The sequence below is a fragment of the Convolutriloba macropyga genome, chromosome 13 (genome assembly GCF_964194025.1).
Source record: "Convolutriloba macropyga chromosome 13, txConMacr16.3, whole genome shotgun sequence".
Taxonomy (NCBI): domain Eukaryota; kingdom Metazoa; phylum Xenacoelomorpha; order Acoela; family Convolutidae; genus Convolutriloba; species Convolutriloba macropyga.
Genome location: NC_134480.1, coordinates 10,570,870 through 10,594,934, shown reverse-complemented (window position 1 = coordinate 10,594,934; position 24,065 = coordinate 10,570,870). Strand labels below are relative to the sequence as shown.

Genomic DNA, 24,065 nt, shown 5'->3' with positions numbered 1-24,065 from the left:
GAATTCACTCTATTTTCTCAAAAGTTTAAACCTCGATATCGCCCTGTAAAAAACGAAAATCAAAAAATTCTTTTTAATTCCATACACTACGCTAGACGGGCTTTTTAATGATACCACTCACAATTCTCTACGATCTACGATGAATATATCGGTCCGCCAAAATTGACTGAACAAAAAAAAACCCATTTTAGTATATAGTTCCTTCCCCCTCAAGAGTGTATTTCTAAAATTTTTGCGAAAATTCTGTGAAAAGTAAAAAACCGAGTTGAATTTTTTCACGGTGAAATAATATAAGAATTGAAGTGAAAAGCGGTAGAATATTCTTTCTCGCAAGCAGACGCCAGGCGTTTTTTGGGAGCTGGATGCTATAAAATTGGTATTTTTTGTGAGCATTGCTGCGAATGCAATGAATTTCGCCTCTTTTTTGTTTCTCTTGGACCTAGGTTATACTAACCTAGAAAAATAAATAGTTCTTCGCAAAAGATCGTTTGAACTAAAACTTGTTTAGGTGACATAGTTTTCTTTTTTATCTTTCTTGTTGCAACTAAACAACAAGTTCTCCTTTAATTTGAATCTAATTGAGCCATAGTTTCTGTAAGTTCCGTCTATAGGAATTATATACAACATTCTGTACAAATAAGAAGTTTTTTAATAATTGCGGACAGAAATATTTGGTTCTTTGTTAGAGATCCGTTGAAACTCAATGCATTTGGTAATTTTTTGCACTGCAGTAGTCACAACTGTTCCTCTCAAATTCAACTGTCCAAATCACGACTGTACAAGTTCTTAGAACAACCATTTAACTTCATTTTTGGGGAAAACTAACCGATTTTTAGAGGAGAGGTAGATAAAATGTCTAGGTCTACTGGTTGGTCTACTTTTATATCGAGCAAAAAAGACTACTCGATTGCAGAAAAAAAGTAGATGTGATGAAGGCTAAGAAAACTTTGTATCTAAGGTTTTTGCGATATGAGCAATTTTGTCGCAACGGCCGTGAAAAGAAATGTCGGGAGCAAAAACTCAACTGATGTTCAAAAAATAAAAATTTTTGATTGAACAACAAATTTTGTTAGCAACTATGAATTACGGCGTATGCAGGCACATTAATTTTTCAAAATTGTAAAATAAATTTTCAATCCTACTGATCCATTTCCTTATTGGCCCTGCTGCAAAAACTGGTGATTTTATTGCAGCCCTTAAAATTTCGCTGCTTTCAGCTATTTGCTAATCTTAAAAAGATCCTGATTAAATTCATGATAGGAAAGCATCATTACATTCACATACTTGTATGTTCTTTGCAAAACATTCAAAAATAAAGACCTTGCGAAGATCAACAAGCAAGACTTTCATGTCAAGGCAGGTAAACTTTTGAGGTTTGAAGAACAAGAATTTTAAATTAAAAACAATGAGGCTCGTTAATGTGCGTTCGCACATGATGTTCCGACCCGAGTTGATCTACATCTTTGACTTGAATGTCAACAAAATGAAGACATAACAAAAAATAGATGTTTGAGTTTCAAAAAATCGTTATTAAAACCTAAACACTAATTGAATTAGAATGCCATGCCTCACTACAGCGCTCACGAAAACTAACATTAAAAAGATTACGAGAAAAACCAACAAACAACAAAATCAGCAAAAACGAACATTTCACGGCAAAAACTCAATATCTAAACTTAAAAGCACCTAGTAACAACGTCAAGATGCAATCAGATAAAACCTTAACTACACAAAGTCACTATTTTCTACCCATACAGCAGATTTAAACATTCCGTAATGAGACTAGGTAACAAGTCGACAAAGAGAAGAAATAATGATGCAAAATTCAAAAATCAATCAACTTTTTTTAGACCAAATAATTTCAAAAGTCTTAAAACTCATTAGCTTATAACAAAATAATTCTGGGTAAAATTAGTAAAAGTCATTATGAAAGCAATGGGACCTGTCTTTGGTTAGATAAAGCCATGGAAACGGACAAAAGATACAGAAAAACTCAAAAAATTACAAACAATTTGCGAAAACACAAATTATTAAATTCATTAAAAACACTAGCTATTATCTGAATAATATGTTTTTTGCTTCGGTTTTTAGTTTTACTAATTCAGCTTATCTCTTATTTATAATGAAAAAAAGTTCGTTTGGGCCACATTTGAAAATCATTGGGATCTGTTATTACGCGATTGTGCTAAAGGAAGAGAAAAAGAAACAAAAAGACCACACACATAACTCTTTATAAAAACGCATATTGTCCTACAAACGAAACAACAGTTACGACACAATACCAATAAACATGCTAATTTTTAAAATTAAGGATTTGTATGGGACCTCTCGGTGATGAGAGTAAATTACAAGTTGACGAAAAGAACAAAAAAACTGAAAAGTTTGAAAAATCTTTGAAAATGTATAATATCATAAACTTTGAGACTATTCGCTATAAATGACTGCCTCGGAACCTCAATCCTTGAATACTCAATTACATGCTTTTGAGACCGGTCAGCATTTTACGCCTAAAAAATAGGCCAAAACCGCTAACACGAAAAAAAATTGAGCGGGAAAAGTCTTTGAAAAACAATTTTTTGGTAATGACTTTTCTATCATCCATCAATCATTTATCGGCATGAGATTTTTTTTTTACATATGACTTCAAATTATGAAAAAATATGAACAAATACATTAGAACCACGAAATTTCTGAGAAAACCGGTAGTGTCAACGCAATTAAACTCTTTTGCTTTCAACAAAAAGCAATAGAAGCGCCCGATGGGAGCATAAGAATTATGCTTCGATGGGACAACAAGTATAATTCCCATTGAAAAGTCATCGATACGATAAAACATTACAATAGGTCAATGACCAAGAAAAAAAACAACAAATACAGACAAAATTTTCGAAAAAGTATACTATCAAGAACTCTATGACTATTCGCTATAAATTGACTGCTTCGAGTAACACCATTCATTTAATGTTTAATTGCAAGCTTATAAGATAGGTCAGCATTTTACGGCTACATAAAGAATCAAAAAAGAGGCAAAAATGGCAAATTAAACAAAATGAGTGAGAAAAGTGTCGAATGAAAAGCGATTAAAAAACTGAAAACTTCAAGGAAAAATTTTCCCAAATTCAATTTATTTTTCTACAGCATTGAGATTTTATTTTATAACAATATGACTTCAAAAATTAACGAATACGAACAAATACATTAAAACCACGAAATTTTTGAGAGAAGCCGTAGTATCAACGCCATTAAATTCAATAGATATCAACGGAAGTCAATAAATACGCTACACAATGCCTCGATGGGACGATAACAATGTTTGTCATCCAAAAGCAATAAACTAGACGTTACAACAAATCACTGATTATGGAAACAACAACAGATACAGTCGAAATCCGAAATTTCAAGAGCAAAATGTGAGAAGAAATTTTCGGGGCTGTTTAAACCATAAGTTTTTCATTGATATTTTATCTATGATCCATTGACCGTCTTCCCTAAGCCCACGGGAGATATCAACATTAAGATAATGTGATAAGATTTCAAAAGGAACCAGGATTACGAAAAAAACATACAAAAACTTTAAAAAATATGAAAACTCGTTCATGGAAGTCATAAAACAAATAGTTAGAAGATAAAACCGCTAACTAGACAAATTGTTGTTGAAGTAGAAAGAAAGTGGATTCTCTCATTTTTGAGATTGACTTACTGTTCACGAAAATCAGTTCAAGATTGATTAATGTTCAAAAAAAATTTTAAAAAAAATTCTTTAAAGATTTAACAGATATTAAATTCAATAGCTTTCAACGGAAGCCAATAATTTCGCTCAGTTGTAGCTCGATTGAAAGACAAAGATGTTTGTCAAGCATACCTAATCAATAAGACATCCCATTAAGTCTAATGACTATGAAAACAACAATATATAGGCAAAAACCAAAAATCAGTAGAAAAGTGCGAGAGGAAAGTGTCAAAACCAATTAAACCATAGGTTTTTCTCTGAACACTTTATCTATGATCCAATGAACGTCTTTTCTAAGCCAGTTGAAGCTATCAATATCAATATAATGTGAGAAGAATTCAAACAGAACCAATAATACGGAACCTCAAAAAATTTGGAAAAAATTTTGTGAAATGTTGTGGCATTGAAGTCAAATGACCAATAGTCAGAAGAAAATACTGCTAACCAGATTAATTTCGGTTGCATTAGGAAGGAAGAGGGTACTGTAATTACTGAGACTGACTTACAAATCACGAAGATAAGTTTATGATTGATTAATGTTGAAAAAAATTTCCGAAAATTTATTTTCAAAGTCTTAACAGCCATTAGTTGTCCATTTAAAGCGCTAGATAGGTTCACTTAATGCTCATTACGAAACCTATTGCACTTTTAGTCAATGAGTCTATGCCATAGGACTCCAAAAAGTTTGTAAAACCTAAAAATGAAAGTCAAAACTTCCTTTAAACTTACGAAAACTCAGAGTCGAAGCAAAAAAAACATGAGCGATTCCTTGATTTCTTGGAAACGAATTTTGTTTATCATTGGGGATCATTTGACTGTAAATGACTTTTGTCATTAACTGAAACTCGATATGAGTGGAGAAGTGACTGGTCTCAGAGTGACTTAAAATACAAAAAAGATAGGAAAAGTTTTCTAAAAAAAACAGCACTTGAATTGAATTCGAATTTTTTTTATAGTAAACTTCTAGCCCAGACCAGAACTAGCCTTTTTTATCGTCTTTCGTTTATTAGTAACACAAAATTGTTGCATATTGTAGCCTGAAATATAATTTTGAATTAATTTTTTTAAATAGGAAAGATCTAAATTTACACGAAAATTACACTAAAAGTGAACAAAATCATGCAAATATCCCGTGTTCAAACAAAACTTTTAACCTCGATAACTCGTCGAAAATTACGAAATTTAACAAAATCTTTTTTATTTCGCATTCTACGCTGGACGAGTTTCTTATTAATACCACTAACATTTCTCTACGATGAATATATCGATCGGCCAAAATTGACTGAACAAAAAAACCCTTTTGAGTATATAGTTCCTCCCACACAAGTGGGGTCGGGACATTTAAGGAGCTGAAAATAAGTAACATAAAACAAGCCCTTTTTGAGTTCTTAACAAGCGCATAAAATGTTTTTAGCCCTTATCATGCATTGGTTAACATATTTGAGAAGGACTTACGTTCATCTTGTTTTAAGTCCTTGATATTGCAAGATGTCGATATTGCAAAACTCGAAAAATTTGAAACACTCTCACATTGCGTAAAATAAAATAGTTCAAGTAGTTTCACATATATCAGTATCCGTGAGCGTTGTTTGAAAAACATTGAGAAACAACAAAACACTAACAATATACGGGTAAAAACGAAAAATTTTGTCACAAATGTGATCAGAATTTTGGCACTTGCAATAAGGTTGATTTCGTAATTTAAGCAAAAACAGGTATTACATGGTCCAAGCAAAAACTACTGGATACCAACAAAATGCAACCACGTTTTTTGCTTCATATTGTACCATACTCAAGACATTAGCTTTTTTTTCACCCGACCAGTTGCGATTTTCCCGCAAATCTGCAAAATTAATTGCAAGCTTATAAGATAGGTCAGCATTTTACGGCTACATAAAGAATCAAAAAACAGGCAAAAATGGCAAATTAAACAAAATGAGTGAGAAAAGTGTCGAATGAAAAGCGATTAAAAAACTGAAAGCTTCAAGGAAAAATTTTCCCAAATTCAATTTATTTTTCTACAGCATTGAGATTTTATTTTATAACAATATGACTTCAAAAATTAACGAATACGAACAAATACATTAAAACCACGAAATTTTTGAGAGAAGCCGTAGTATCAACGCCATTAAATTCAATAGATATCAACGGAAGTCAATAAATACGCTACACAATGCCTCGATGGGACGATAACAATGTTTGTCATCCAAAAGTAATCAACAAGACGTTACAACAAATCACTGATTATGGAAACAACAACAGATACAGTCGAAATCCGAAATTTCAAGAGCAAAATGTGAGAAGAAATTTTCGGGGCTGTTTAAACCATAAGTTTTTCATTGATATTTTATCTATGATCCATTGACCGTCTTCCCTAAGCCCACGGGAGATATCAACATTAAGATAATGTGATAAGATTTCAAAAGGAACCAGGATTACGAAAAAAACATACAAAAACTTTAAAAAATATGAAAACTCGTTCATGGAAGTCATAAAACAAATAGTTAGAAGATAAAACCGCTAACTAGACAAATTGTTGTTGAAGTAGAAAGAAAGTGGATTCTCTCATTTTTGAGATTGACTTACTGTTCACGAAAATCAGTTCAAGATTGATTAATGTTCAAAAAAAATTTTAAAAAAAATTCTTTAAAGATTTAACAGATATTAAATTCAATAGCTTTCAACGGAAGCCAATAATTTCGCTCAGTTGTAGCTCGATTGAAAGACAAAGATGTTTTTCAAGCATACCTAATGAATAAGACATCCCAATAAGTCTAATGACTATGAAAACAACAATATATAAGCAAAAACCAAAAATCAGTAGAAAAGTGCGAGAGGAAAGTGTCAAAACCAATTAAACCATAGGTTTTTCTCTGAAAACTTTATCTATGATCCAATGAACGTCTTTTCTAAGCCAGTTGAAGCTATCAATATCAATATAATGTGAGAAGAATTCAAACAGAACCAATAATACGAAACCTCAAAAAATTTGGAAAAAATTTTGTGAAATCTTGTGGCATTGAAGTCAAATGACCAATAGTCAGAAGAAAATACTGCTAACCAGATTAATTTCGGTTGCATTAGGAAGGAAGAGGGTACTGTAATTACTGAGACTGACTTACAAATCACGAAGATAAGTTTATGATTGATTAACGTTGAAAAAAATTTCCGAAAATTTATTTTCAAAGTCTTAACAGCCATTAGTTGTCCATTTAAAGCACTAGATAGGTTCACTTAATGCTCATTACGAAACCTATTGCACTTTTAGTCAATGAGTCTATGCCATAGGACTCCAAAAAGTTTGTAAAACCTAAAAATGAGAGTCAAAATTTCCTTTAAACTTACGAAAACTCAGAGTCGAAGCAAAAAAAAACATGAGCGATTCCTTGATTCCTTGGAAACGAATTTTGTTTATCATTGGGGATCATTTGACTGTAAATGACTTTTGTCATTAACTGAAACTCGATATGAGTGGAGAAGTGACTAGTCTCAGAGTGACTTAAAATACCAAAAAGATAGGAAAAGTTTTCTAAAAAAAACAGCACTTGAATTGAATTCGAATTTTTTTTTATAGTAAACTTCTAGCCCAGACCAGAACTAGCCTTTTTTATCGTCTTTCGTTTATTAGTAACACAAAATTGTTGCATATTGGAGCCTGAAATATAATTTTGAATTAATTTTTTTAAATAGGAAAGATCTAAATTTACACGAAAATTACACTAAAAGTGAACAAAATCATGCATATATCCCGTGTTCAAACAAAACTTTTAACCTCGATAACTCGTCGAAAATTACGAAATTCAATAAAGTCTTTTTTATTTCGCATTCTACGCTGGACGAGTTTCTTATTAATACCACTAACATTTCTCTACGATGAATATATCAATCGGCCAAAATTGACTGAACAAAAAAACCCATTTGAGTATATAGTTCCTCCCACACAAGTGGGGTCGGGACATTTAAGGAGCTGAAAATAAGTAACATAAAACAAGCCCTTTTTGAGTTCTTAACAAGCGCATAAAATGTTTTTAGCCCTTATCATGCATTGGTTAACATATTTGAGAAGGACTTACGTTCATCTTTTTTTAAGTCCTTGATATTGCAAGATGTCGATATTGCAAAACTCGAAAAATTTGAAACACTCTCACATTGCGTAAAATAAAATAGTTCAAGTAGTTTCACATATATCAGTATCCGTGAGCGTTGTTTGAAAAACATTGAGAAACAACAAAACACAAACAATATACGGGTAAAAACGAAAAATTTTGTCACAAATGTGATCAGAATTTTGGCACTTGCAATAAAGTTGATTTCGTAATTTAAGCAAAAACAGGTATTACATGGTCCAAGCAAAAACTACTGGATAACAACAAAATGCAACCACGTTTTTTGCTTCATATTGTACCATACTCAAGACATTAGCTTTTTTTTCACCCGACCAATTGCGATTTTCCCGCAAATCTGCAAAATTAATTGCAAGCTTATAAGATAGGTCAGCATTTTACGGCTACATAAAGAATCAAAAAACAGGCAAAAATGGCAAATTAAACACAATGAGTGAGAAAAGTGTCGAATGAAAAGCGATTAAAAAACTGAAAGCTTCAAGGAAAAATTTTCCCAAATTCAATTTATTTTTCTACAGCATTGAGATTTTATTTTATAACAATATGACTTCAAAAATTAACGAATACGAACAAATACATTAAAACCACGAAATTTTTGAGAGAAGCCGTAGTATCAACGCCATTAAATTCAATAGATATCAACGGAAGTCAATAAATACGCTACACAATGCCTCGATGGGACGATAACAATGTTTGTCATCCAAAAGTAATCAACAAGACGTTACAACAAATCACTGATTATGGAAACAACAACAGATACAGTCGAAATCCGAATGTTCAAGAGCAAAATGTGAGAAGACATTTTCGGGGCTGTTTAAACCATAAGTTTTTCATTGAAAATTTTATCTATGATCCATTGACCGTCTTCTCTAAGCCCACGGGAGATATCAACATTAATATAATGAGATAAGATTTCAAAAGGAACCAGGATTACGAAAAAAACATACAAAAACTTTAAAAAATATGAAAACTCGTTCATGGAAGTCATAAAACAAATAGTTAGAAGATAAAACCGCTAACTAGACAAATTGTTGTTGAAGTAGAAAGAAAGTGGGTTCTCTCATTTTTGAGATTGACTTACTGTTCACGAAAATAAGTTCAAGATTGATTAATGTTCAAAAAAAATTTTAAAAAAAATTCTTTAAAGATTTAACAGATATTAAATTCAATAGCTTTCAACGGAAGCCAATAATTTCGCTCAGTTGTAGCTCGATTGAAAGACAAAGATGTTTGTCAAGCATACCTAATCAATAAGACATCCCAATAAGTCTAATGACTATGAAAACAACAATATATAGGCAAAAACCAAAAATCAGTAGAAAAGTGCGAGAGGAAAGTGTCAAAACCAATTAAACCATAGGTTTTTCTCTGAAAACTTTATCTATGATCCAATGAACGTCTTTTCTAAGCCAGTTGAAGCTATCAATATCAATATAATGTGAGAAGAATTCAAACAGAACCAATAATACGAAACCTCAAAAAATTTGGAAAAAATTTTGTGAAATCTTGTGGCATTGAAGTCAAATGACCAATAGTCAGAAGAAAATACTGCTAACCAGATTAATTTCGGTTGCATTAGGAAGGAAGAGGGTACTGTAATTACTGAGACTGACTTACAAATCACGAAGATAAGTTTATGATTGATTAATGTTGAAAAAAATTTCCGAAAATTTATTTTCGAAGACTTAACAGCCATTAGTTGTCCATTTAAAGCACTAGATAGGTTCACTTAATGCTAATTACGGAACCTATTGCACTTTTAGTCAATGAGTCTATGCCATAGGACTCCAAAAATTTTGTAAAACCTAAAAATGAAAGTCAAAATTTCCTTTAAACTTACGAAAACTCAGAGTCGAAGCAAAAAAAACATGAGCGATTCCTTGATTCCTTGGAAACGAATTTTGTTTATCATTGGGGATCAATTGACTGTAAATGACTTTTGTCATTAACTGAAACTCGATATGAGTGGAGAAGTGACTAGTCTCAGAGTGACTTAAAATACAAAAAAGTTAGGAAAAGTTTTCTAAAAAAAAACAGCACTTGAATTGAATTCGAATTTTTTTTATAGTAAACTTCTAGCCCAGACCAGAACTAGCCTTTTTTATCGTCTTTCGTTTATTAGTAACACAAAATTGTTGCATATTGTAGCCTGAAATATAATTTTGAATTAATTTTTTTAAATAGGAAAGATCTAAATTTACACGAAAATTACACTAAAAGTGAACAAAATCATGCAAATATCCCGTGTTCAAACAAAACTTTTAACCTCGATAACTCGTCGAAAATTACGAAATTCAACAAAATCTTTTTTATTTCGCATTCTACGCTGGACGAGTTTCTTATTAATACCACTAACATTTCTCTACGATGAATATATCGATCGGCCAAAATTGACTGAACAAAAAAACCCATTTGAGTATATAGTTCCTCCCACACAAGTGGGGTCGGGACATTTAAGGAGCTGAAAATAAGTAACATAAAACAAGCCCTTTTTGAGTTCTTAACAAGCGCATAAAATGTTTTTAGCCCTTATCATGCATTGGTTAACATATTTGAGAAGGACTTACGTTCATCTTGTTTTAAGTCCTTGATATTGCAAGATGTCGATATTGCAAAACTCGAAAAATTTGAAACACTCTCACATTGCGTAAAATAAAATAGTTCAAGTAGTTTCACATATATCAGTATCCGTGAGCGTTGTTTGAAAAACATTGAGAAACAACAAAACACTAACAATATACGGGTAAAAACGAAAAATTTTGTCACAAATGTGATCAGAATTTTGGCACTTGCAATAAGGTTGATTTCGTAATTTAAGCAAAAACAGGTATTACATGGTCCAAGCAAAAACTACTGGATACCAACAAAATGCAACCACGTTTTTTGCTTCATATTGTACCATACTCAAGACATTAGCTTTTTTTTCACCCGACCAGTTGCGATTTTCCCGCAAATCTGCAAAATTAGCAGCCTCATTTTTTTCAAACGCAATATTTGCAACGGTCTAGTTAGTTCTACATACGTAATAGCGGTTAAATTTCTTGTCTAGAATCGACAAGATTTGTCATCTGTCTTGGTAATTTGTTCCACAAGACATTTGACCCCCCCCCCCACCACCCCGACATTTACACCCTACTCTTACATCAGTTTGAGGGGTAATCAGGGGGGTAATTTCAACTCGGGGATAAGAGCTTACCAAGAGAAATTGGCAAAACTTGACCAATATCGGCAGAAACATGAAACATCAAACGTTCTTGATATACCAGATATATCTGACGTTTCAATTTTCTGGCAACATGAGTCAAGTTTTGCGACAACTTTCAAGATCCCACATGTCCTAGCAATGTGTATCAAGTTTTTTTTTTGTTTCCCTGCGTAACCCGAGGAGAACCTGAGAGAGCCATAATGTGGGTAAATATTTAAAATTTGTTTGTTTAGGTGTGTGTGACGGAGCGTGATGTGTCTTCTATATTTCTGGCTACTAATGAAGATGAATGCATTCTACTTTCTGGACAGGAATACTCTCTCACCTTCGAGGCTTCAGCGCCCACGTGTATGTCCGAACAATTTTTTTTAATCAACCGAGTCATCGATCATACAACTTTCTTGGATTTCGTACTAGGTCATATATGATTCTTAGTAATCGTACTAGGTCATATATGATTTTTATGATTTCTTGGTAGTCATATAGGGATCATACAAAAAAAATAACGATACAAGGAAATAGCAAATATCGGAAAATTTAGTCAAATTAATCTTTTATTTTATGAAATAACAATCGAAAGGCACCTCGGTGATGCAAATAGCGTGAGAGACGTAGTGGCAAAAACAGCTGTTCAGAGTTTTCAAAAACCATCCGACTCGAGGGTTTTCCTAAAAATAATACGGAAAAGAGCGGAAATAGGGTGAAAAAAGAGACTTTTGCACCGTTAATTCTCCCCTTATTAAAAAAAATTAGAGGTGGATTAAGTGTGAAATCTCGGCCCGCGGGCACTCAAAAATTGTTGTTGTCTGATGAAAGTGGCCAAAACAGTGTTTTTGTCTTTGGTCTGATTTTTAGCTCATCCAATGAGCGGGGAGATATCAATTTATTGAAAAAAGGTGCGAAACTGATTGCTGATTGATCTCTATCTCTTAATTATAAACTCGCCTTTATTCGTAACTCAACTTCTTAATTCAGAATTGGAAACTTCGAAAAATACACAAATAAAAGTAGACTCGTTATCACTAAACACATGCATGAGTAAAAATTTTGAATGGCCACATTCGCAAATGGTTTTCCGGTCTTCATGTAAGTTTTGAATTGCAATTTGAATTGAAATTTTATACTGTTACCGACGAAGAACTTTATTTTTGCTACTCACAAAACAGCGGGGCCGTCACAGGTGATATTTTCAATATGTAATTTTCAACTTCTAAATCTGCATTAAGACAACAGAAACATTCGAGATTATAACCATCCAAAAATCAAATTTGCTGACGTTACTTAGATTATTCCTGCATTACTTAGATTATTTTCAGTTTGACTTTGAATTAAGAAATCCTTCCAATTAAACTGAAATAATAGATGTTAACGGCCCAAAAATTTATTGAAAATTCGGTCGTCTTATTGTCAGTTTCTTTAGATATCAGTTACGGCTTGGTCTGTTCAATTCAACTCACGAAACAGTTAATTAACGCCGTTTTCTCTGAAACAATTGGGCGCTTGCAATCATTGTACATGAAAAATGAGAAAAAAAGCAATTTGTTATGTTTGTCCAGCATAAACCAGCTGTAATCCTTTTGTTTTTGCGAGTGACTTGTCCAATGCAACACTAACCCTTTAATGCCATGGAGGCAAAGAAATCTAAAAAACTCGCCCACAAAATAATCTGCAATAAATTTTGCGTCTCAAAACGCCACAAACTATGAATAATTTGCGGGCTTTACATTATTACTAAATTTTGTCGATTAAAATATATTTCCGGAAATGCCTAAACTATGGAAATGTACTCTCGAACAAAAAAATGGGCAGTCATTACGAGGGTTTAACATTTCCAATTTTCCGATTCATTTCACTCAGTTTTAACTGTGTTTCCACATTTGATCTTAAAGAACTTTAAAAGTTGAACGAGATCACTTATACTTAATCTTTCTGATTGATCGGTGAACCCTAGCCACTCAATTTGATTTGCAATTTGTCCAATAACGACAGTCACGTTGATGGCACAATAGATTAAAAGGACAAGAGATCGGAAACAGAAAAGAATGGGACAATAGATCGAAAGTTATTCCCTATTCTCATTGGCTGAAATTAAGCATTTGAAAGCTGACATAAAGTTACCGCATCAGGCCATGCTTTGCGATCTGTGATACCCAAGGATATCATCCTTCGTTATTTATTTGATGCAGTATATTTTTATACGATGCCTTTAAATTAATTCAATTTTTTTGCCCTTCATCATTTGTTCATTTAGTATCTTGTGATCTGTTCATTATTTCCTTTCTTGGTTTCCCGCTTCGTGATCAGACATGTCTGATCACGCATTCAAGATTTGCATATAAGCAATTCACTCATTCTCTTAGTTTTGCAATTCAAATTCAGTTGAACGATTCTCTTTGTAATTCCCGGTCCGCGAGTAAGCGTTAAATACTCAAGTCAGGATCTCGCCCCGCGCATCACAATCTAAGTAAAACTAAGCGCACCCGCATCGGGAGTAGCTACTCTATTTAATTAGAGTACGACATGGCGCAGTCAGCAACTAAACGCACACCTCTCGGAATAGACCATTTCTGGGATAAACCTACACCCGACCCTCTTCTTTGCTGGGAGAATTGGAGAGTGCAATATAAATTGGCACTGTTGGCGAAAGTGAATATTATTTTGACACACTGCTTGGACCCAAACCCGAGATGGTGGAACTTCCCCTCGGACCAATATACAAAGAAACTATAGTTGGTGCTTCCGCAAAATCGGAGAGAGAGAGAGAGAAATGCCCGCAACGCGCAACAGAAAATGAACTGGCAAAACAAATGCCCGCGACTAATTGAAGTCGATATAATGTGTGGTGACAAACCGTGGCCACTGGCGGATCGCAATGATGTGTCTCTACTCTATCTAAGCATCGGGGTAGAAGGATGTCGCATAAAAGGAAGGGGTAGAAGAACTGCAAGAAACCGCATATCATGATTGATACCCTACCTACTGTAGACTTCTCGAAGATCATGGAAAAGGCATTCATCCGTCCTCGCAACATCACTTTTGACCGTCATGTTTTCTTGATTACGAAACAGCTTCGATGAGAAACAGTAGAACACTTCTATGGTAAACTAAAGGAATTGGCAGAGAACTGCGATTTCGAAAACATGGAAGAGACCTTGATACGCGACGTCTTCATTACTAAATTATTGGATCCTGAAATTCAAAAGGAACTTCTCAAACAAACAGTTGTGCCGCGTCAGGCATTAGAGCTAGCAATTAACATGGAACTTGGGATGCGAAACCAACATCAAATTCAGCAGCACAACAAAATTGTCATTCCGGCCAACCTCAACGCAGTTAAATTCGCTAATAATTCTCGAACCCCGAATTGGCAAAATTCGAATTATGTTCCAAGACAAAACATCATACTGTTTAAACTGTGTAGGAATGTGGCTTCCGAATCATAGCGATAAATTTATCGCAAAAGGCAAAAGTTGCAACAATTGTGGACTTCTAAACCATTTTGCGAAAGTTTGCAGAAAACAAAAGAATGTGAAACCACAAAATTCTAAGAAAAAGATGGTAAGCGTCGTGGAAGAAGAGCCGCATCCCGAGGATTCAGTGAATTTCCTACAGTCAGCTAAGCTCTACGAATTGGACTATAGTAGCGGAGAGGATAATACGGTTGCTGTGATCGAGAATGCAGTAGAAAATGTAGAACCTCGCAACATGCCTGTCAAGATCGGCAATATTAACACTACACTACTCGTGGACTCCGGTAGCGTATGCAAAATTCTCATTCATTCACTCGCATCGCAAGTGGTACACAATACTCCTCGCGCTTTCTGGATCAGCGAAAAAACGTCCCCACAACTTCGGAATTTCTCGAATGAACCAATCCAATTGGAAGGAAAGATACAATCACCTATAACGAGCAAAGGTTGGACTTGTGATTCTGCAACATTCACCGTTGTAGCTGATGGACTAAAATCTCTAATTGGCCGTGACTTGTTCGATCAACTTGGACTAGCAGTGACACAATCTACATCTCAAAAAGGTAATCGTGTCAACAATATTTCCTCTCCAGAATTGAAAGAGCAAATCGCAAAAACTTTTCCCGAACTGATATCGCGCATCAGAAGATCAAAAAATCATGTGGCAAAATCTAGGTTTCACAAAGACTTCCAATCTAGAAACCGAAATGGTAGACGTATTCCAATTAACTTACAAGAAGAAGTTAATAACGGACTTAAAAAATTGTTAGACGAAAAACATATCGGAAAACTTTCAAATTGTTCTGATAAATATTTCATATCACCAATAGTGGTCACCGTAAAGAAAGATCAAACGATAAAGCTCGCACTTGATTCAAAAGTACTAAACAAAGCCATTCACAGGAATAAATATCAAATGCCAAATATTGATACGCTTATCGAATCCATTTCTCAGCAAATTAGTGCTCCTGCGTTGCAAAACACAACATACTTTTCTACAATAGATTTGAAGTACGCATACAGTCAATTAAATTTGGATACTGACACGGTAAATCATTGTAACTTTAACATTATTAGTGGTGATATGACCGGCACTTACAGATTCCAAACGGGATTTTACAGGCTAACAGATACGCCAGCAGAATTTCAAAAAGCTATGGACTATACGTTAATTGGTCTAAAGAATATATATTGTTTTTTGGACGACATTTTGATCGTTAGCAAGGGTTCTCTGGAAGAACATAAATGTTATGTCATGAATTGTCTTAAACGATTAGATGATGAAAACCTTAGGATAAATCTTCCTAAATGTCACTTTGGAAAGTTAGAAAAAGATTGGTTAGGATACCATATTTCTTAATCGGGTATCTCGCCCCTTGAAAGTAAAACAGCTGCGATTTTAGCACTTGAAGCTCCGATAACTGTAAAGAAACTCCGTTCTTTTCTGGGGTTGGTTCATTACATCGGAAAATTTTTTTCCAAATCTTGCTCAAATTAGTCATCCCCTCCGCCCATTACTGAAAAAGACATCAAAAATCATCTGGACAGAGGAACATGAGAACTGTTTTAATGAAATAAAAAATCGCATCGCGAACGCAACTGCAAATAGTCACAATAACCCGCAACTCGAAACACGCGTAAAATGTGCGATGCGTCTCGTTCCGGTCTCGGAGCAGCACTTGAACAACTGACAGTTGATGGGTGGAAACCAATCGCATTTACATCTCGTTTTTTGAATTCTTGTAAATAAAGCTATAGCGTAAACGAACTTGAACTTCTGGGAGTAGTATGGTCGATTAAATATTTTAAAAATTATCTGTACAGAAAAAAATTTACAGTTATTACAGATCATCGAGCTCTTCTATCTATCATGAAAGAAAATAGATCGAATAAATTATACAACAGTAGATTAACTCACTGGATTGATCGTTTACTCCTATTTCAATTTGATATTGAACACCTTCCTGGGGTGAAAATGGGCTTAGTTGACTACATTTCTAGACACCCGTCTTAAAAAGATAAAAAAAGTCTGCGTATGACGAGGAATTTATTGTAGCAAAATTAAAGTTATTTTCTGCATCTATTAATTCATTGGAATTAAATAAAACAAAACCTGCACTTCATTTTCACTAATTACTAAAAGCGCACGACTCCGCATCACAAATCACACCTAAAATTGAGGCACATAATGCCGCATCACAAATTACACCTAAAATTGAGGCTAATAATAAGGCGATAAACTTAATTAGCAAACATGCAACATGAGTATAAAAAAAATGATTTTTACATTTCCCCCGCTCCGCGAAAGTTAGCTTCAAATATTAATTGTAATTCAACAATTTAAAATATGTAGATCCCGCGTCACAAATTTCACTTAGCATTTCTATCGCTAAACGAAATACCAACAAGCGTAAACAATTATTCCAAATTCGGACTCAAATTATTCAATCTAAAATCCCGCCAATTAGGAGACATTCCTCAAATACCTTTAAAAGTCACCACCCACAAATAAAATCAATGCTTTTTGCCTCGCATCATCTTACAATTCAGTCGTGCAGTTTCAATCCAAAATACTCATTGTCATCTAAACCTTCTTCAGAAACAAATTATATAAGCAAAACTAGTAAAAATATGGTTTCTAAAAACCGCATTACTCGCGTTCGTTTTAGCGACGCATCTCGCACAGCGAATCAACAAACATCAAGTGAAAACACAACTCGCCCCGCAAGTCAGCGTTCTAATTCACCAGGCAATACCCGCACCGCAAGTCAGCGATAAAATTTACCAAACATACCCGCGCCGCAAGTCCCCTACAAAAAACAGCGCCAACATCTCCGGCTCACTCGTCTAACGCCAGTACCCCCCTCACACCCAGCCCACAAGTACCAACATTTGACTACATTGTGTCCAAGACTTTCAATAAATCACTAATTGCATCGTTGACCAGCAAGGACGCGGGCTTAAAAGAGGTACGAGACTGCATTTTAACAAACAATGAAAGTCGACTCAAAGCCCTGAACCCATATATACACTCATATTGGAGAGATCTCCATGTACGTTCTGGGTGTGTATGTATTGATGAAAAAGTCGCCATACCGAACGTTCTGCGAGAAGCGATGATTGATGACATACACTCCAGCCATCCGGGCACATAGGGTATGATATGCATGGCCACGCATTGCTGGTGGCCATACATGTACCGCGAGCTTATCGTTAAAGCTACTGAATGCAAGCCCTGCAGTGATTGGTAGGAATCTTAAATCTGTTATCCCCGCTAAGCAATTTCATCCTCATATACCGTGCGTTGAACCAAATCAAGAATATCAAATTGATTTTGGAGATCCCCTTTTTGATGAAAAGGGTAACGAAATTTACTTTCTAGCCGCTATTGATCGTTTTTCTAAATACCCTACTGCATGTATTTATGACAAGGCAAACGGACCAAACGTTCTAAGATTTTTGGACATGTATATTGAAAATCACGGAATTCAACTATCTATTCGACAGGATCACGCAAAATGTTTGGTTGGCAATCAAGCAAAGACCTTCTGTAACAAAAATACTATTCATATAATTCAAGCTCCAATGAACGGTTATCGTGCTATTGGACTGGTAGAAAGACTCATTCAAACGAATAAAAATAGACTTGCATGTATCAAAGAGGAAAAATCGTCTGCTAATACCTTTCATGTATACCATGCATTAAAGATAATAATACACCAATTGCGAATATGTAAACAAAGAACAACAAAGATCTCGCCTTTCGAAGCACACGTTGGAAGAAAACCTAATACCCCGCTGAGCGTGATATCGACCAGGCCTAAATTGTCCAATTTTACATATGAAAACATTGTAAACTACTCTTTAGATGAAGACACAGTGATGCCAGAAGAAATACTTCCAGATGACAAGTGGGCGAATGGTTACGGTAGTGACATTGAGTTTGAGTCAGGGATGTCACGAGCGACGCAAGAGGCAAATACAAGAGAATGGGCAATCACGGATGGCGAATCTCGCTTCCTGCGGACGAAGGCCATTCGACCAATCCCTCTCAAAGAGCGAACGGTGCAGTTGAATTTATCCTGAAAATTCATGGAAAACAACGCTCAAAGAAGAACTTAGAGGGATTGTATGAGGTACTCGCTCCAAACTCACACATCCTGAAAGTTAGCCCGACAACCTCCACGATTAAAGAACCCCGAAAACCCGTAGAGACAGTCAGGAATGTGATATCGCAAAATTCCGCAAAAACTCCGTTAAAGGTATACGCGGACCGCAGTGGACCAAGATCCGGAGAAAAATTGGTGGAGGAGTTAATTCAAAGCTATGTTAAAGACTTCACGAGGAAACAAAAGGGGGATAAGAAAATGAAGCATCGCAAGCGTGATCCGGGCAGCGAGGTCTCCTCCTCAAAATCGAATATTTCACGCGCGATGGGAGGAAGAATTCCTAAGATTCCCATCCTAAGATTTATTTGCTTTTTGAGATCAGCAGCAAGGAGCAAGTACTGTTTCGCAGAGCAAACACCCCACAACGTCGTCAGCAACTACAACTGCCACAGCGAAACAACCGCAAAGATTGTCAGATAGAAATTGCCGTAGCCCATCGTGTTAAGGCTTCGATAGCCCATCGCCTGATTCGACGATCGCAGCACCGCCTAAACGACCACGACGAGTGGGTGATGTTGAAAACTACCAGCCCCCACCCGAGTCCATTGTTGAAACATTACAACACATTGCGGACCAACAGCCAGCCGAGATCAATATCTCTACAATAATAGGAGACGTTTCGCCACCCGCCCCGCGAGATCCATTACTCTTGGATATTGACACCCCAACGCTAGTTCACTCGATGACAATGTTTGAGGCCGAAGGGCATAAGTTTGATAAATGGAATAATTAGAAACTGAGCTTCTATGCAAACTGTGTAACTACAAACTTTATAATTTAATAGTATATATTTTTAGCTATGATAACCAGTACAAATACTGTTACTTTTTATTTAACCGGGGACCAAGTACTAATTTGTAAATATTGTTATTACTTTATACATTCTAAAATTGTTATTGTAACGATTTTCTTTGTCGATGTAAGGGGTATGTGATACCCAAGGATATCATCTTTCGTCAATTATTTGATGTATATTTTTATACGATGCCTTTAAATTAGTTCAATGTATTTGCCCTTCATCATTTGTTCATTTAGTATCTTGTGATCTGTTCATTATTTCTTTTCTTGGTTTCCCGCTTCGTGATCAGACACGTCTGATCACGCATTCAAGATTTGCTTATAAGCACTTCACGCATTCTCTTAGTTTTGCAATTCAAATTCAGTTGAACGATTCTCTTTGTAATTCCCGGTCCGCGAGTAAGCGTTAAATACTCAAGTCAGGATCTCGCCCCGCGAATCACAATCTAAGTAACACTAAGCGCACCCGCATCGCGAGTAGCTACTCTATTTAAATAGAGTACGACACGATCCATGGCCATCCATTAGTTGCCCGTGGGATCTGGTATGAATCTATCACATGCAAACAAAGTATCGCGACCAACTATATGTGAGCGCTTAAATCTGATTGGCGAATACGCCATTTAAATATATTAGTTTTTGATCTATTATCCCAATTTTTACCTTCGATCTGGTATCGTCCTTTGTATTGTCCTAGCAACGTCAGACACAAATGATAATAGGATCAGATGATAGCAATCCAGTTTGCTTCTGCTTTTTTTTGTTTTTTTTTGTAAATTACTGAAATTTAAAAAGTTTTACGTTGTTGAAAAATTGATCTTTTATCGGTTTTTCTGTCGGGACTCAACATTGAATACTATTTGGTATATTGCCAAACCTTGAAGTTATTAGCCGTAAAATATTTAAAAACTTGATTTTGTATATTTATCTCATTTTCACTTTTTGAAATGTCCCAAAATGTTTCTACCATAGCATTATCATTAGATTGGATACTTTCGCGTTTTTGACCCCGTATGAGATTCTATGCAAGGAAAGTTTTTAGTAGGTGTTCTCCTCAAATAAAATATTCTCCGCAAATAAGTGAGTGTGTGCATCATTGCAGTAAACATGTAGAACGGGAAGAAGAAATAATTCCGTCATAAAAAATTTTAGACGCTAACTTTCAATCTTTTGTTAAATATATAGGAAAGGGTTTTTTTTCAGTTTAATTAACTATTGGGCCACTTAATTTTCTTGAACTATGGAGATTTTGTTTTATGATATATTTTAGTTCTCATGGCAGGTGATCGCAAACCAAATAGCACAGAAATTTTTCAAAATTGAGAGAATATCATCTAAGCCAAAACCCAAGCTATTTTTCAGTAGATAGTTCAAAAGTTTGAAATAAATAGAAATTAATCAATTTCTGCAAACCATTCTATAACCCGTAAAATAACGCAAAGTAACTACTCCAGAGGAGTATTCATTGTTAGTTGATTGAGGCACAGTTATCTTTGAACATGAACTACAAAAAGTGATCAAACTCAAAACTAACTTTTGTAAATATATTTCTACCCGCCGAATAATAGCTGAATGTTGCAGAAAAAAAAGACATTTTATTTCGTATCAAATGCCCCCAAAATGCGCTGAAAAATTAAAACATTTGGTCAGATAAAAAAAATGAGAGGTTGAATGTGTTGATTTTGTGTTTAAGCATAAGCAATTCACTTATGAATGACCATAATTGAATGTTTGAAGATTCAAAATTATTTCAAAAGATCAACTCATTCATTGCTTGGAAAACAGCTGCATTTAGGGAGTATATAAACTGGCACGTGTAACTGTTTTCCTCAAAACACGTTTACAAGATTTTTAGTTAGGCAGAAACCAAGGAAAACCTTATTGGTAAAAAAAGCATTGCATAAAGTCCCTCAAAGAACCAAATTCGGATTGAAACGCCATATTGCAGATTATCATTTACGATTATCTTGGCTCTTTAGAAGTTTAAATTGATAACAAAACTCGCACCTTTGATTTCGACTAACTGGAACACATTTCGGTGGAAAATAGTTACAAAAGATTAGTACGCTAAAAGACCTATTTGCCCAGTAATGTTCGTTACGAGCGTTTCGATGCTATCGACTATCTCAATTTAATTCTTTTTCTTTGACACATCACATTCGGAAATAGATCGTGTCTGCTGTTCTTTTAACTTCTTATGTTTTAGTGGAAGTCTTTGGACTACTAACTTTACTTTCACTTCTCAGTCACTCTCTGCTATTCTCATTTTGAGCAGAAATTGCTGTGTTGTACAATCTACATCAATCTACACGTCCACTTTCGGTTCTTGTCGTGACCAAAATTGATACGTGTGAAAATTGGCGAACAAAATCAATTGCACAATTTTCTCTATGAAACTCAATCAGATTTAGCCGTACTTTTTATTGCAATTTGTACAGAACATTTAATTCGATCACTGTTGGGAAATTAGAAACTTTAGAAGAAGAGTGTTTAGAGGACACCAGAGCACTCGGTTATTTTTGTGAACACATGATGGCCAGACCTCTTTCATTTCGTGTAGTAATTCATATTACAAGAAAACAAAATGAAACCTTGAGAATCGTATTAAATATTTTCGACCATAGAAGTCTGAGGTCATCACAAAAAAAATACAATTTCTATAAACGAATTAGAAATTTCTGTGTTGAAATTTCTATCTCAAGTTTAAACAATCGCAAGTTTTAGGTTTCTGCACAGATTAATTAACAATGATACATCTCGGTTGATGAGCGATAGTTTAAATTTTTCCTGCTTCATAAAATTCAGGCAAAATCGGGAATTTAAGAATAACAAAAATGCAATATTTAAGAGCAAATTCTTTCGAGTGCAAATAGAAATTTTGAGGTTTTATGGGTCTTTTTGACAAAAAAAGTAACAAATACATTTAACTTCTTAAATTTACGTCCGTGAATATCACGGCGAAAAATTAATACAGTAACCGTGGATAGCAGTAACAAAAAATGTTAAGTTTTCTCACCCATATACATAAAATAATGAAACCATTCTCCACACCTTTCAGCATTTGAATGTCGATTTGAATGTTCAATTATGCTCAAATATTATTGCTCGACTTTATCTAATAACTTCTTAAGACCACACTTAGATGCTAAATTGTTCTTGTGATCTATGAGTAGTTGCTAGACATCTGATTGTCTTCTTAATCCGGAAAAATCATTTGCTAGGGAAGTTTCTACAACGTGTCAACAATTAGACTTTCTGGCATTTTGGTTTGTATAACATGCATTAGATGCGACAATCTTGGACAAGACTGATAGCGTGGACAACAAGTCCCATCTCGTTTCACTGTTGTCCACAATTGCTCAGAAACAGGGATCTTTGAGAATTGCCAATCAAATTTGAACTACCTTTGTTTAGATAATCTCTTGTCCGCACACACACGCATCTTTAATCTCAACGCGCCGTTGTGAATAGCAATCTTCAATTTTGGATTAAAATTACTGAATATATCTTTATTTTACTCGTCATATCCATAAACAAATTCGAGTAGATGTTTTATTACAAGTTATATTATTAAATTTTTGTAAACCATGTTGAAGCCTTGCTTTTAACCGGAATCAGAAAACTACGAAGAAATGTTTTGTTAGATTAAATGAGTTAATTAAACATTTTGCTCCATCGACAATTTTGTTAAAATAACAATTGAAACTAATCTACCTTTTAAAAAGTCGAAGTGGTCAAATTTCAGAATTTTTCCATGAAGTGCAAGTTGAAAACATTTCACATTCTTTTGCAGCTTTCCAAAACCATACTTTACTTAATTTCTGTGCCACAGTTAAAAAGCAACAAGTGCTTCAATAAAAACCAATTCTATAGCAATACATATTCGAAGTGTAAACAAGGAACTAAAAATAGAAAAAGGCCGGAAAAAATTACTGGACTAAATTTTCAGACAGTCTACTATGATCAAAATTACTTGTGAATTTTGAAAAGCGCGAAAGTTGATGTCAAAACAAAACCTGGAAATTCGCGAATTAAGTACGCTAAGCGATAAATCCATCAGTATTTTGAGGCTTCGAAAACTTTAACTTTAAAGAAAATCTAATATTCAAGCTGTTCTCATATTAGCTGTCGAGCAAGGGGGAGGGGGTATTGATGGACAAGAAGGGCGTACAATTCGCCAGGGGCAGGGTTTGACGAGGGGGGGGGGGGGCAATCTAGATGGGGTCCAGGTCTCCTCATAATGGTTTCGGTGAACCACGTACTTAGAGATTAGTAAGGCGTACGTCTAAAATATCTGCTCAGTCACTTAATGCTCTGTGCGCTTTACCTGTTTATCCTGTTTTTGATGACGAAAGTTTGAAGGGACAGATGAAAATCCTGTTAAGACAAAAACCTCATTAAAATAGATCACAGGACTACTTTAATTGCTGTAAACTTAGACTGAGAGCAATTTAACATGTAATCATAAACCGTCTCACACGTCGGATGAAATGTTCTCAAATGACAGGCGCGGCGATTAAATTAAGATGGAACTAGCTTACAAATTTTTTATTGGTGCAAAAACAAGAG

General features: G+C 34.8%; 1 protein-coding gene across 1 annotated transcript in view; it reads left to right on the top strand.

The window, feature by feature from the left end:
* LOC142352203 (uncharacterized) overlaps nt 1-21,980 on the top strand; it is a 73,502-nt gene extending 51,522 nt beyond the window's left edge. The window contains exons 7-8 of the mRNA XM_075404630.1: nt 11,293-11,407; nt 21,703-21,980. Coding sequence (XP_075260745.1) covers nt 11,293-11,407; nt 21,703-21,767 — 180 coding nt within the window. The 3' untranslated portion in view covers nt 21,768-21,980. The remainder of the gene's footprint in view (nt 1-11,292; nt 11,408-21,702) is intronic.
* Nucleotides 21,981-24,065: the final 2,085 nt, after the last annotated feature.